This window comes from Hippoglossus stenolepis, chromosome 5 (genome assembly GCF_022539355.2).
Source record: "Hippoglossus stenolepis isolate QCI-W04-F060 chromosome 5, HSTE1.2, whole genome shotgun sequence".
NCBI lineage: Eukaryota > Metazoa > Chordata > Actinopteri > Pleuronectiformes > Pleuronectidae > Hippoglossus > Hippoglossus stenolepis.
In genome coordinates, this window is record NC_061487.1 from 15,555,159 (window position 1) to 15,571,199 (window position 16,041).

The 16,041-nt window shown below is 41.4% G+C and overlaps 1 protein-coding gene across 3 annotated transcripts; it reads right to left on the minus strand.

The window, feature by feature from the left end:
* Nucleotides 1–9: 9 nt before the first annotated feature.
* Nucleotides 10–15,543, minus strand: alpk3a (alpha-kinase 3a). Of its 3 annotated transcripts, none has more exons than XM_035156543.2 (14): nucleotides 15,398–15,543; nucleotides 14,576–14,857; nucleotides 13,428–13,549; nucleotides 12,495–12,612; nucleotides 11,091–12,369; nucleotides 5,230–7,711; nucleotides 4,221–4,368; nucleotides 3,597–3,724; nucleotides 3,462–3,497; nucleotides 2,708–2,982; nucleotides 2,538–2,626; nucleotides 2,222–2,439; nucleotides 2,089–2,137; nucleotides 10–1,995 (listed from the first exon to the last, which is right to left on the minus strand). In XM_035156543.2, exons 2-14 carry the CDS (start codon nucleotides 14,716–14,718, stop codon nucleotides 1,656–1,658), a joined length of 5,427 nt encoding a protein of 1,808 aa, XP_035012434.2. In that variant the 5' UTR covers nucleotides 14,719–14,857; nucleotides 15,398–15,543; the 3' UTR covers nucleotides 10–1,655. The 3 variants fall into 3 exon arrangements, with proteins under 3 accessions (XP_035012434.2, XP_035012432.2, XP_035012433.2); XM_035156541.2 differs by lacking the exon at nucleotides 15,398–15,543 and adding an exon at nucleotides 15,143–15,345; XM_035156542.2 differs by lacking the exon at nucleotides 15,398–15,543 and having other exon boundaries at nucleotides 14,576–15,125.
* Nucleotides 15,544–16,041: the final 498 nt, after the last annotated feature.

Below are 16,041 nucleotides of genomic sequence, written 5' to 3' on the forward strand. Positions count from 1 at the left end.
AAGTGTGAATCATGTTGTATTCATTTATTTATTTATAAAAACATTAGCTGACATGGTCTTCCATACCAAAGACAGCACACATTGTAAACACACATTTATTCACTCATTCACACTCTCCCTCACACACTTACTGCTTTGCTTCACATTACTTTAGATATGTCGTCCTCCGACTTTATGTACACGTAAACACAATACGACAATGTGTTTGCATGACACCACACCGTAACATCATCAGCTGACTAATTTTATCAAATGTAAGGATTCCATTTCAAATATTTCTCCTAAAATTGTGTTTCCTTTCATTCATAAGGAGTCATGCAATTACATGAAAACAGCAGAACTTTAAGGGCGGACATCTGGACTCCACTGTTGATCATTAACCAAGAATCAATGGTAGACATTCCTCTAGATTTCTCGTCAAAGGGAAGAGGTGTCTTCTTGTAAACTGCGTCTTTTGCAATTTAACTGTGGATATCTGTGCAAACGTATGAGATTGTTTTTATTTATGGTAATTGTTGACCACACTACAAAAGCAAAACCTACTGGTCTGTTGTTCAGCATAAGGGTGATTATTGTGATTTCATGCAGCGAGCCTTAGCAAGTGATCAGTGAGGCAGCAGACAGAGTCTACTCTCTCAGTAACCTTATCGCACAGTCCATAGTACAGTTTCCAATAGCTGTGTGGACCTCTGTGCGCAGACTTACCAACTGCCGGAAACACACTCACATGTTTGCATGTCAATCAGCACAATGAGCATGCCGTAGTTAAAGAGTTCAATGGGAAGCCCCTTATGCTACTTTGACATTCTCCAGCATATATTCTGAAATACTGTAAAAGGGTGGATTAAAGATACAGACAACCTCTATAATAAATATATAAAGTACTCAAAAACTACTCAAATTGAAAAAATGCCACAAAACAAAGTGCACACAAGCATCTTAGACCCCAAAGTGTAATTCCACAGCATAAGCTCAACTTTGCTCTGTGAAGAAATGCTGCATGTAGTTCAGTTCTACTTGTAAGCATAAATAACATCTCCAAAATAACCTTATACCCGACACATGTACTGTACATCATAGATGGACATGTAGTGTTTCATACGGATACATTACCTCAATCACTTCTATGGTTGTGGTCGTGTATATTTTATACTCCACAGTCTTTTCAATTGCACACGAAAAAAGACGAGCGACTTGCAGATATGATACGATACATCTGAAGCCGATTAATCTGTTTGTCCATTCACAGAGCTGATAAGACTCTGAGGCAGGTGTTTGAATGTGGTGTTTTTCCTTCTCTTACAGTAAAAAACTTGCTGGGCTGGCACCTTTTGAGCCAAAAGGTCAAAAGACCTTGTGCTTATATCACTCCACATATTCTCATAAACCTTTAAACTATATTGGAGGATATAAGTTAACTGAGTAGCTGAGAAAGTTAACTGAGTTAAGTTAACTAAAAAAGTGATGTTTCATAGTAGTGATGTAAACTGAGAAATCACAGTAAGTTGTTTTTTTGACAAGTCAAGCCAACAAAACTGTGTTTTTCTCACAACTCTTACTCTTCGTGTCCGTGCTGGCTTTGGTAGTTGGAAAGAAAGAGGTTAAAGGTAACCATTAAAAGCAGTTAAACATTGCTTGAAAAAAAAAACGTATTCCTATTGAATTTCAAGAGCATCAGCAGTTTCTGCTGGTTTTGTTTTGGTGTCTGATTTATTGTCCTCTGTCTCCTGAACTTTTCTGGTCACTTTGGGGCTGGAGTTGGCCTTTCTCGACACCTGAGGGCTGTGTCCTTTACGCTGCAGTTGCGGGCTGCCTGAGCCTAGCTTGCGGTTGAGGAGGGGGCTCCGGGACCCCTTTATCTTGGTGGACTGCTGCAGACTATCCATAGGCTTCAGGGAGCACAGGCAGAGAAGTCCACAATAGTAGTTACACTGGTGCTGTGTCAGGAACTGGTCGAACACTTCAGGAGAGCCACACTCTGTTAATCCCTGGTATCTGAAATACAGAGGACAACTTTATTATAGCAAAACATTTATAATTTGAATGTATTGAACAGAAATCAATGATATGAATTAATTGGATACAAACCCTTTTGACTTGGTCACAACTCTAACATTTGTTAGCTTTGTTTCGACACCTGCAAATACACATGAAAGATTAAGAGATTATTAATATTTTCATTCCCACTCACTTGTGTTATCACGTTACACACATGGCTCACCTTCCAGTCGAGTGATGAGCAGATTGCCGTGTGTCCACTGATGGATCCAGTGCTGGAAGGAGCTGCATTTCTGCTCCATCTCAGAAACGGTGTGTGTGATCAGCTGGCCTTTAGGATCCATCATACAATACTTTTGAAAGACTCCTTCAAGGTTGGTCTCCACTGTGGCGTACGGCACAGAGTTTGCAGGCCGGTACATGAGATACTGAGGGATCACTCTGCAGGCAACACAAAGTAAACAGTGGGTTGATCTCTAACAGTGTTCTACATCGCATATGAATAATCAGAGTAAGTGTGTAATTATTGTGGTACTCACTCTAGTGAAAAGCCAAAGTTCTCATTAACTCTCGCCTCTGCCGTAAAGATTTTACAGTATTCTCGTATCATGTTTTGGACTTTGCATTCCTGGCAACACAAGGAATTCATTCAATCAGACTCATGAAATGCAATTTGCATCATACAGTAGAAAATAAATCCACCACTCACTTGCTTAGTGATCTCTAGGTTCCTCTCAGCGAGGTTGCTCTCTTGTTTAGTCCCGTATGCGATGGGGTTTTTAATTTTGATAATACAGTTGCTTCCGGAGTCAAAGACGGGATCGAGGCCGTAGATGACCCTCACTTTACTGGCTTTCCGAGCGAAGCCCTCTCCGAGGTGCACCGTTTCGGTCATGATGCGGCCAAAGTACTTGTCGCCCCAGCTCCCGCAGTCCACCAGGCCTTTGGTGAACAGCAGTGGCGTCATCTCGATCTCCTCTCCCACTAACAAAAAACACACATAGACTTAACAATGAGCAGTGATTCATAGAAAATGTGGAACTCTATTCATATGAGGTCACTGTGACCTTTGACCACAAAAATCTAGTTCAACAGTTCATCTTTGAGTCCAAGTGCATGTTTGTACCAAAGTTGAAGAGCTGATCTTAAGATATCACTTTCAAGAAAAACATAAACATATTTTAATTAATCCTTGAGTCCAAGAGAATGTTTGTGCTAAATGTGAAAGGATTCCCTGAAGACGTTCTGGAGATATTGTGTTCCCAAGGCAAAAAATGTCATTTGTGAAAATCTAATCAAGTCATCCTTGAGTCCAAGTGAATGTTTTTACAGAATTTGAAGAACATTCCCTCAAGGCCCTCTTAAGATATCAGGTTTACAAGAATGGGCTGGATGAACAGACATACAGACAACCACAAAGCATAGTGAAAACATTAAAATGCCCCTGTTGGTATATTTCTTACCTTCCAAATCATCTTTTAGCAGAATATCTGAGAGAACTGTAAAAGAGAAAACCAATAAAAGACTCATAAATGCATATATGACAGTGTTAGATCCAGATTTCACACTTGATTCTCTCCAGGAACACTGTATCGTACCGTCTACGCTGAGCAGGAAGTCAGTGGTGTCAGTCCCGTATTCATTATTTATAGTGCAGCCATATACCCCACAGTCTTGGTTGGATGCCAGCACAATAGCCAGTGCCACTTGGCTTTCATCGCCTCCGCTTGGGATAAAAAAAAAGGGGGAAACACACATTAAATTTGCACCTATGGTTTTGCAGATCCAACAACAGCCCACAAGGTGTCAGTGAGAGACAAAGACACAAGCGCAGACAGCGCCGTGCTGACACAGCAGCCACTCGCCCTATATAGACTTTTAATGCCCCCTAGAGATGAGAAAAATACTGTGTCGGGTTACAGTTTCTGTGTCTAGCCAGAGATTCATCTCTCTGTCACATGAGCTGGACGTCTTTGCAGTTAGAATATGAGAATGACGGAGGACCACACAGTGCACCATGAGGCCCAAATAAATCCTGCTCATCCTCCAGGAAAAAATTGTCTGACATTTGGAGCCTGTCCCACTTTTTACCAGTTATGATGGCTGTGAGTCCTCAGGACAACAGCAGCGAGAAAGGTTATGAAGTTAATGACAAATCAAGCATTGTGTGATATAGCTGGTGATTAATGTCAAGGGTGGTTGGCACAAGAGGGGGCTTTTACCTTCTCTTCACCTCCAGTATCTCTTCGTCTTCTCTGTACCACTTGATGACGGAGTCACTGAGTACGTTGAAGAACTGACACCACAGCTTCAGATGTCCAGAGGCGTCTGGGAACGGCTCACCCCTGATCTTTCGAATCACCTGTGGAGCTGGTGGTGCAAGGGGCCCCATGGTAAATATATACTATAGAGAAGTGGGAGTGGAGACTCTCCAATGTTTCCACTTCCTCAAGTGCCAGGGTACAGATGATCATACTCACTATTACAGAATTATTATTATTGTTTTTGTTATTATTATTATTATTATTATTAATTTATTTATTTTTATAGGGGGTTCATGGAACCACGAGTTTTTGTTATATTTTTTGTGAATAAAGTTAAACATGTTGCCGTAGACATGTCATTGAACAGCCAATCACTTGTGACTCAAATGAGACTTAAAGTATTCATCAGTGTACATACTGTGTATTTTTTTGGTTTATATTAATTAGTTACCTCTGCCAAGATGGTTATGTTCTCACCCGTGTCCGTTTGTTTGTTGGTTGGTTTGTTTGTTTGTGAGCAACACTAGACAAATGTGGAATGGGTCAGGGAAGAACCGATTAAACTTTGGTGCCGACCACATTTTTACCCCCTTTCTTTAACTTTGTGTGATAGGGTGTTTTTCAAAATAAATTCACAGTTTTTCCTGGTAATAATTCATTGATTTAGTTAGAAAAAAACTATCTATGAGTGTGTGATATTTGGTGCAGGTAGATTGAATATAAGGAAACTGTTGGGCCTTGGCGGAGGTATGAGCACTACTGAGTAGTTATACTAAGTATGAGTTATATAAGTTATTGTATAAATAAGATATTACAGTACATTGTACAAAAAGGTTGTTACATCTCGGATTGGAAAACTTCCACTTCCCACTTATTTACTCAACCTATCCTCACAAGATTTAAAAAACGTTTTCATCTTATTTATTTAAAAAATGATAATGAATGATAATGATAGATTTTTTTTTACCTTTCAATGGGTCTAGCTTCTTTTCAGCTGGTTTTTCCTCTTTCTTTGGGACTGATTCCTCTTTGGGAGTCTCGTCCATGACCTTTGGAACCTCCAGCGTGGCCTTCCTGCGGTTCAGCAGCGGAGAGCGCCTCTCCATTGGGGGTGTATTCTGTCCTTTGGGAGCTTGTAATAACGCTGCCCTGCGAGCCTGGCTGGGTGACATGTAGGGGGTCTCCTTCTTGCCTTGAGTGTCCAGCGCACCAACCACTGCTCCTTCTCCATCCTCTTTAGGCTTTAGGATGAAGATTTTGCGGCGAGCGCCGGAGGCCAGCTCCTCAGGCGTGGCAGAGCGTATAAGGGACAGGCTGTCTCTTCGTTTCATCCGGGGACTATTTTCACAGGAGAGGGACGTAGTCGGCGTGGAGCCTCCACTGAGATCTTCGTCTGCCTTGTCACTCTGACGATCCCCCATAGTGATGACAGGGACAGCCGTCCCTGTCTCACTGTCTGAGTCCGGAACAGCTTTGGACATGAATTTGCGCAGACTGGCTGGACTCAGTGATGGATGTGCTGGAGGTTTGGAGCTGAGTCTGTCAACAGAAGGTCTGCTTCGCTGCACTTCCTCAGACACTGAATTCTCTATTTTGGGCTCTTTAACAGGTTTTATCTTTATTTCAGGAACAGTATTGTCTTCTGTTGTCTTTTTGGACAATGGCACATTGTCCCCAGCCTTTGGTGTTAGAGCTTCACATTGCAAAGAGGGGGTGTTCTCTTTTATAATCTTCTCTGCCACTTCTTCAGTCTGTTTTCTACTCAGACCTTTTTCCGGCTTTGTCCTCAAGTCATTGACCCCATTGTGCTTTGTTTCCCTTTGGGTGGCATCTGACGTTTCGGTTTCTGTCCACTCACTGTGTGTGGGCAGGCCGAGGCCTGGATCCCTTTCATGACAAGTGACAGAGATCGGTGGCACCACAAACAAAGGCACCGTTGGAGTTTCGAAAGGCTCCAGTGCATGCGAAACGTTGGCATTTACAAATGCATGATCCTCCTTGTCATCAGTGCATGACACATTTATAACAGGAATTAATGCATTCTCCATCTGAGGGAGCTGTTCACTGCTTTGCTTGTGCGGATGCCCCTGCTCTAATATCTTAGTCTCATCCTGTAATTGTGCAACTTCCTTTACTTTCTCTGTCGGTGAATTATTACTCTGCATACTTTTCTGCGTGGGCAGCGAGCCTGGAGAATCAGTCACGCTCATGTCTTGGATTATCACCTCTGACATATGAGTTGCATCATGGTTTTGCAACATTTCCAGATCTGATTCTGGCTTATTCAATTCCAGGACAGTGCTATCTTTGAGCTCAGGCTCCATTATTTCAATTTTTGGGATTATAAAATGTTTATGTTGGTTTACATCTGGCACAGTTGGTTGAATATCTGCAGTGTCTTCAATAGTAGATATTTGGATTGTTGGAATATTGATTGAGGGCCAACCCAGCTGTCTCTCGCTACCTTCTTGATGTGTAATTTCACCACGTTCCTCCGAAACCTCAACCTCACTTCCCTCGGTTTCTGCTACTGAAAGTGTTTTTGATTCATCCGTCTCTTCTACTTTCTTCTGCGTCTCTTTAAACTGGAAACGCTCATCTCTCGCTTCAGTGTTCTCACCTTCTAAAATCACCCGCTCTTGTGTGTTCACATTGTTACGCAACGTACCCTCTAAACTGTTCTCTAAAGCACAATTCAATGCCTCTTTCAAGTCATTTCTTTCTTCACTGCCCCTAAAACCTGAGCTTGAACTCTGCGCTGCACTGAGATTGTGGCCTTGTGCACTCTCCTCTCTTGCAGAAGGAGAGCATTCGTGCTGCAATTTTAGGTCAACCTCCCTCAAACCCTCTTGGGCTGCGGCAGCCGGAAATCCCACATTCATTTCCTGAATGGGTGAGGTACATTCTGTCTCTTCTTTTACACAATCTTCCTCTGCAGCGCACGAGGCCACCGCAGGCAGAGGTGAAAGCACCTGATCTGGTGTGCTGTACTCACACGGCTCTACTCTCTCTTCCACTGAATTTGCTGTTAATTCAGTAGCCTCAGATCTCTTTATATCTGAGCACGGCAATTTCACTTCAGCTTTCTCTTCCTCACACAACTTATTGGAGGAGCAAGGTTCTTCCTCTGTGTCCTCGCCCATTGAATCGATATTCAGCTGCTCCTCTTGGGTTGCTCGTCCAAGGCTGCTGCTGTCTGTCACCGAGATAACACTGTTAGGGGGAATCCAGCTATCTTCAAACAAAGCGATAAGGGATGCAGGGGGGTGTTCTTCTTCATGTGGGGCTGTGGTCTGTTTTTGAGAGGCAGATATATCTTCTCTGCATGAAGATTCGTCTCTTGAAGTCTGTTGATTGGGCTGAGGTGAATCTATTAGACATTCTGGTTCTCGCTGATTCACTGGAACCTCTGTGATGACCGAGGCTTCCTGAGAATCTTTTTGTTCCATCTGAGGGAAAGTTAAAAAAAAATACATTAGAGCTTTAAAACAAACACAAACACATTTTCTGGTTTTACTTGTTATGCATGCAAAACATTTTGTTTACCAGTTTAATTGGTATCTGGCAAATAGGCTGTTCACCCAAAAAGACTCATCATCAGACATCATATTGTTGTTGTTGTTGTTTTGCTATTACTTATGTTTCTTTTATCCTTTCCTTTTGCCATCACTTTTTAAATAATGTGTTATTTTATCTGGTGATTTTAAATGTTACCGTATTTCTTTAGTTTGTTCTCTTTGATGTTTTGTTCTCGTGTTTTTAATTGTCTTCTTTGAGAAGTACTTTGTAACGGCTGTTTTGAAAGTTGCTATATAAACAAAGTGAGTATTATTATTATTATCATTATTATTATTATTATTATTATTATTACAAATTCTGCTACAACCAAGCATTACATCCTTGGTAGAAAGTAAGTCTGTAAACAAAGTTGATCAGTTATCAGTCAATAGGTAAAGGCCTCCAAAGATATGCGGAACAAGTGCAGTCAGTCAATATATTCCTGTGTTTTACAACCTGTCAGCTTATTTCAGGAACCTATTAACCTCCTGTCATGTGCGAGGTAGCTGAAACCAAGTGTTAACTCATGGAAGGGCTCAATAACATGTTCAGCAATTCGGTTTGACCATATAGTCTAACATTTTCTAAATTAAGTCCAAACTGAATACCCACATAATACCAACTTTGGTAACTCTTAATATTAGGGAACACATATGAACCATTAAGTAGTTGCTTATTAGCATGCATATTAGTCATTATAAAGCACTTATTAATGCCTTATTCTGCACGACCTTATTCTACAACTACTAAGCCATTAACTAACAGTTTTCCCTCAATAACCTCCTATTTACTCCTTATTACAATGTTAATATGCTTTGCTCAGTATGGGCCTTATAAGGTGGTAGTACCACAAGAATAGTCATTAAGTACTTCTACTTAATGACTACTGAAGTAAGTAACTTCCTTACTTACCATCAATAAGCAGTAATTGGGAGGTTATTGAGGGAAAACTGTTAGTTAATGGCCTAGTAGTTGTAGAATAAGGTCATGCAGAATAAGGCCTAAATAAGTGCTATATAATGACTAATAAAGAGCCAAAATGCTACTAATATCCATGCTAATAAGCAACTAGTTAATGGTCAATATGTGTTCCCTAATATAAAGTGTTTTTGCCTTTGCCTGTGTACTTTGTGCCTCATGTTGAAACACACAGGGGAATTCCCACGCTTGTGTGCTGTTGACACAGAGCACTTGCTGGGTAGTCTTGGCAACAAGTGTACTGTATGCTCCACATAAATCTGTCTATAACTAAAAAAATTTTAAAAGAAAATAACTTGACTTTGAAGTGAAAGTCTTTATTTAAATATTCCTGAAAGAAACATATAAAATTTGAGTATGACTGCAGAGAAGATTTACAGCGAAAAACGTGCAGGTATACATAGAAGTGTTGTTCCCCTTTCTGCTCCCGTTTCTGCCGTTCACACCATTGAAATTTATATGGAGGAGTAATGAAGCCACGTGCTGACTCGTGACAACATGTTTAGCCAGCATTGACTAGTGAGAAAAACAAGAAGTTGTGGCTTTCAGTGGAAAGGAACTAGTGTCGCATTTAGTCTAAAATTGAAGCGCCAATCTTAACTACACTTCCATGTGTAGAATGAATGATGTCCCATCGTGAGAAAACATAAAGGTCTGACTTCCTCCAAATTAGTCATCCATTAAGTCTCACATAATACAAAATAGATGTATTTGTACTTCCATATGAAGGGTAATTGCTCTGCAGGTGGATGGTGCCTAAACATAGTGACCTCACTTCCCTTTTCCAGCAACACATAACTTAGTGTCAATTCACAAGGTACAACTCACTGAAGAAAGCCATTCATGAACTCAGATCAAACTTTTCAATTTATTTCTGGATCTGGTGAAATTCAGATTGCTGGAAGTATGCGCTCTCCAGATTGACATTCTAGTTTATGTGTGTAACTTAAACCGTCTGTGTACGACCACATGTGCAAATGCTTAATACGATTTGGTCATCAATCCAATGAATTTCAGTTTAACATGCAGGCCATACTGTATATTTAACTGCTTTCTAGTAATTAATGACATACTGAATCAAATGGCAGTGTTACTCAAGATAAATTGTGGATTTTCTTCAATGGTTTTGCTCTCTTTGTTTGAAATTGAAGGGAAAGGTCAGGGCCCTTGCTTCAGATGGAGATATTTAGTTATTTTCTACACATAAAACAAGTTTTAGCTTTATTACTTCAAAGAAAGTCATTCTTATATGTTCCTGTACAACCACAAAGACAAATCCCTAATGACCACCATCATCTTTTCTTACTGTATGGCTGTACCGTGCCCAGCTTCATAATCCTAATCCTCCACATGTGACAGACACAAAAGAATTTGACGAGCTGGACCTCTACATGACAAGAAGTGTTGCCTTCCTCCCCTCTTCTTTTAACAAGAGGGAGGGGGGTATTTTAAGATACAGTGAGGAATGTGTCCAATGTGACAGGGGCCTCCTTTCATGCTGAGACCTGCCACGGGACCCGCTCCACTGCTGCTTAACCCAGAGCCCACTGCCTCTCTGTCATGCACAGCTCTGTTTGTAACAAGAGCCACTTCTGACATTCAGGTTTCATCATGATCTCTGACGCACAAGTGTCCCAGTCAGCGCAGCCAACATCCAAGATATTTCCCCAACCGATCCGACACTGTGCAATGTAGAAACACAACAACTCCCACCCCTGCTCCTCTTAGTTCCCTGTGTCTCTCAGTTCCCCACCCTTTCCTGTAGAGTGACATTAATTCTGCAAAATGGTAAATGATCTGTTTTTAAATGGCTTTTCTTTTTGCTATTCACCCACATGCTTTAATACAGTGACACTATGTGCGGCATTTTCTCTATCATAGACCACTCATACACTGCCGGTACAATCGTCAGGGGCAATTTGGTGTTTCAGTGTCTTGCCCAAGGACACTTTGGCATGCGAAATGGGGGAGACAGGGATCAAACTTCTGGTAAGTGGACGACTCACACCACCTCTTATACCACAGCCTCACACATCCAGGCTGACCCTTTCCACCAGTATCTGTGTATTGTTTGATTGCCCCAGACTCCCCAAGAATATTACATCTACGAATCGTCATCTGCTTTTCAGTCACCCATATTTACAACCTGCAGATGCTCAAAACCTAATCTGCCATCTGTCATTGACATAGTTCAGGCTTTGGCGCTGAAGTGGCTCATCTTGTCACACAACTGCAGCTTATAAATAACTCTCCAAGTAGCAGCCAGCTGACCTGCTAGACTGTTGTACGTACCTCGGTGAGAACTTGAGGCTCGGACAATGACATGTCTCCACTTGGCCTGCTGCTCCCGGTCGCCTCTGACAGATCCATGGCCTCTGCTAGCTCAACAGCGACCTTGACACTCTGACCTGGGAACTCTTCTGCGCGCTCAGGTTGCGGTTTACGATCTGGTGGAAGGTCCGTGTGCAGAAAACCGTCTTCACTCTTGTGTTCGTGCGATTGTTGAACTATATCCACACCTTCTGAAGGCTCCTGTGGATGATCTGTTTCCATGGGAACAACATCCTCTCTGGAAGGTTTGTATACGTCTGGATAAGATTCCCGGTGATGCTTAAATGACAGCGGCATTTCCGGTTGAAGAGGCTGAAGTGAGTCGTGGTCAAACTCGTTCTCCTTGTTCTCAGTGCGATCATGAGAGTCTTTCTTATTCTTACCAAAGAAGAAGTCTTTGACGGTGTGGAGCATCGAGGAGAGGGAGGCCTGGATGTGGTGATGGTCATGATCCTTATGAGCCTTGTTGTGATGCTTACCGTGGCCTGTTGTGTGCAACATCTCTGACGACCGTTTTCTTTCATTCTCTCTTTCTGCAGCCAAGCCCTCTTCTTTTCTTTTCTCATACTCTTCCTCCAGAGCTTTCCCTTGTTCCTCCCGCTCATTTTGCATCCTCTCTTTCTCTTTGCCATCATTCACATTCATCTCTTTAGGTTTCTCCCCACAGGATGAGTTCTGTTTCTCCTCAGCAGCCTGAGACTGGAGTGCCTCTGCCAAAAACTGGGCCAAACCGATTCCTCCATCGTAACCGTTTTCACCTCCATTCCCCATCATATGGCTTCTGCTGCTGTTACTGCTACTGTTGCTGCTAACGCCAACATCTACACCATTTGAGATCTTTATTTTCTTTTTAGCCAAGGCGTCCTCCTTCTCCAGGCCGCTGTCTACGGATGTGACAGGTTCCGTGTCATTTTCTTCCAAGGTAACACCGTTAGGTTCTGCAACGGCTCCAATTTTTTCCCCGGCATCAGGCTCATCCTGTGTCGGTGGTGGTGGCGGGATGTGCCGCTTCCTTGGAGGACGCTCTGGGCTGTTTGTTTTCTTTTCTTTATCATCCTTTTTGGAATGATCATCCAAATCTTTCTTCTTCTTCTCTGCTTTCTGCTTCAGCTTGGCAAAGAAACGCTGGTGGATCATGAACTCGCTCATGGTGCCAACCTCCAGAACTCCCGAGCAGGAGACAATGCCTTTACTGTTGCTGGCTGACACCTGATAGATGGCTGCATCGTCCAATGTGCAGCTGAACAGAAATGCTCATTAATGAGACATTAATCTTAATTGTAGGTATATTATAGGTACAAGCTGCTACATTTCTACTGCATTGGTGTAATAGATCGATTATGGTCAGAATTTTGTCTCACATACTTGTAAATATGAAGGGTGTGATTTTTTCCATTCCGTCGAATTTCATATTTTGGGAGTCCACAGTACCGGTCCATCTCCATATCATCTTTATACCACTTCAGTTCTGGAGCTGGGTGACCTATAGACATGGATACATTTTGAGGAACTCATTGAGACATTCACCTTTTATTGAGCAATTTCATTACATTAATCATACCACAAAGTGCTGCTTATATTTATACCTCTGCGAGGAGATTATGTTTTCGTCTGTTGGTTGGTTTGTTTGTTTGCTTGTTTATGACCAGAATTGCACAAAAACAACTCAACCAATTTCCATGAATGTTGTGGAGGGTTGGGGCATGACCCAAAAAACAGCCCATAAAATTCTGGTGTGGATTCGTTTCAAATACAACATTTCCATTCATTTTTCAGAGGATAATTCATAAATCATGAGGGGAAAAAACAAGCATGTTTAGTGGACTGATATTTTTATGAGAATGAGGAAATGTGGTGCAGATCCAAACAAAATCTGGATCCACTTCATTTAAATGTAGATTCTGTTGGGCCTTGGCAGACATATGCACTTTACCAAGTGTCATTCTAGTTGAAAACGTGACAGCCAGTGCTAAATATTTTCATGAATGAAAACTTATATGTATATAAAATACAGTAGAGGCTTTGGCATCACTGTTGCATCATGTTTGGGATGTGTGAATCATGGAAAGGCTGCTGCTGCAGGATGGACCTGCCCATTCAATCAGCCTGCAGCACAAAACACAGCATCTTGAAAAACAGCTTCAACGTCATATTATCTTTTGTTCCTGAGGAGTTCATCATGTGCTGTCATGTTACGTTTCTTTCACTTAGTCACTTCCTGTCTCTTCACACAATCTGAAAAACTCAATTACTCTACAAACGTCAAGCAGAGGCATAGAAAAAACAGCCGAGACCCACCTGACACCACACAGGTGAACTTCACGTTGCAGTTTTCCGACACTGCCTTGGATTTCACGGTGGTGTCAAAGGATGGCTGTATGTCCTCGGTCAGCTGAGCCATGACGCTGCACAATGTGCTCCTGGAAAGAAGCGCTCATGTGTTAGAGGGTCTTTCCCTTCGCTTTCAGACACTGGACAGTTTTACACTTCAGTAACACGTAGGGACGTCTCCACCTCTGTCTGTGCAGCACATTCAAATAACTCAGGGAAGGGTGTTAATCAAAATCTCTAGTAGTGAATAAAGTGTGAAAGGAGTGACAGACGGGTGAGATGCAAAACAGAGTTGTAAATCCAACAACAAAACCGTTTCCGTTCATCATCACTAAAACCGAACGCAACACGGGACAAACTGGGCACATTACATTACAGTCAAAGGCGTGATTGTGTTTCATTCTTGGGAGTAAACCAGTTGTTGTGGTTAAGATGTTAGTGTGGGGGTGTTTTTAGAGTATGGATTACCTCGTTGGCCTGTAGTGAGAATACCTTGAATAGCTATTCGGAGAGGAGGCAAATAGAGCGACGTCAATGATTGCTGCCCTCCTCTTTGACAAAAGGAACATCGCATTAATTATCATTTGTGATACATGTGATTTTTCTAACCCACAATGTGATGCCCTCAACATGGTCAAGAAAACATAAATGGTTTGACTCATTTTACTTTAGTTTTTCTAGTTTACTTTACTTTACTTGATCTGTTTACCCTTAGCAATGCTGCTAAAACCTTTATCTTGCTGGTGTTCTCCTTTACACTTGACATCTATTGCACTTCTGTCCGTCCTGGGAGAGGGATCCCTCACATGTGGCTCTCTCTGAGGTTTCTACGTTCTTTTTACCCTGTTAAAAGGTTTTTTTTTTGTAGTTCTTCCTTACTCTTGTTGAGGGTTACGGGCAGAGGATGTCACATCCTGTTAAAGCCCTATGAGACAAATTGTGATTTGTGAATATGGGCTATACAAATAAAATTTGATTGATTGATTGATTGATTGTTTGACCGAGATGCTTGTTCTCAACCACCATATAATTAAAACTTGATTTTTTAAAATACAAATCTGCTTCACAAGCTACACATGCTCTTAATACACATGGGTCATGTAAGATTCTTCTACCTGTTTTCAGGCCTAACATTGGAGAGGTAACTGGTACTGCGACCTTCTGAACGGCCATTGGAACCGTTGCCCTCCTCTTCGCTGAAGCTGCTTGTCCTCCCATTGCCAGAATAAGAGCGAGTCATTGGCCTTCTGGAAGTCATTGTCCACTGCAATGGTTCACAAATAAAAAAAGCGTAAAATCCAAGATAAATGAATCAGCCACAGTATAAAACTTCTCTGCCTTCAAATCCCCAAAGAATTCAAGGCTCAAACTTCAGGGTGGTATCCATGTAAAAACTCCTGGAGGAAAAAAACAAGAAGAAACACTTCAGTTGAAGTTGATAAAAGACTTTGTGGGACACACAAAGAGATATCTGTGATACACACAGCTCAGACTCAATGCTTGTCCTTTCTGACCAAGCAAAGTACTTGGAGCAGGTTATAAATAGATCAGCTATCAGGTTGTGGCAGGGCTGTTTAGTGGTCAAACAAAAAAACCCAAACATGCTACTTACTTGTACGGGTTAAGACTATAATTCATTGTTTCTCTGTCACCTTAAATCTTGGTAAAATCGTCCAACTTACCATTGAGATGTTGTCAGTGTTGATTTGGAGGCAGAGTCTGTGAAGAAACTCTCTGTAACTGCCTATCATAGACATGCATGTGTTGCCAGAAGGCCCCTATTTATAGCAGGCCTACAAATAGGTGCAGGAGCACATCAGACTTTTTTCAGAACTAGACTTAGCAAAGAAGTCTCAAATATAAATTGAGTTTAGAAAAATAATATCAGCCAGATAACATTCCTAAAGAAAAATCATCACTTCATCAGGATGTCTTACTGGAAAATCACTGCTGTGTTTGGATCCATCTCACAAAGTTGGACAATGGCCATCCCATCTTGGTGAACGAGGAAAGTAAATGGATGTGGACTTGCACAACACGTATGTAGAACATGATTCCTGACGTAGCTGGTGACGGCCAATGGTCGATCTCCTGTGTTTTGCTCAAGTGCTTTTACCTCATTCAACACGTGGTCAAAACACAGTGACACACTCAGTGCTCACATTTCACATCAATTACACAAAAGCAGGCTCATCAGATATAATCTACACGTTGATTTAAAGGTTTTATTTTTTTAGATTGGTCTAATTATTTTGTAAGCGTTTAGACAGTTCTTGAATGGTGTCAGGCTATATTTGTTATTTTTTAGTGTGTTTCATGGATTAATTATTTTTTACATCATATCTAAACTTAATTTAAGTTAAGTTATGATTTTGTAAAAAAATGTTTATTATATTGTTTGTCTACAATATGATGTCCATCTGAAATAAATAGATTTGGGGCTTTCCTGGTTGAATAAAATTGTTTTGATCAACAAAAACAAATACACATAAACAAATAAAATCTTGCAAACACCTGTGTTGGAATCAAGGGATTGTTTAAAAAAAGATGCTCCACATTTTATGCACATTATATTATGGCT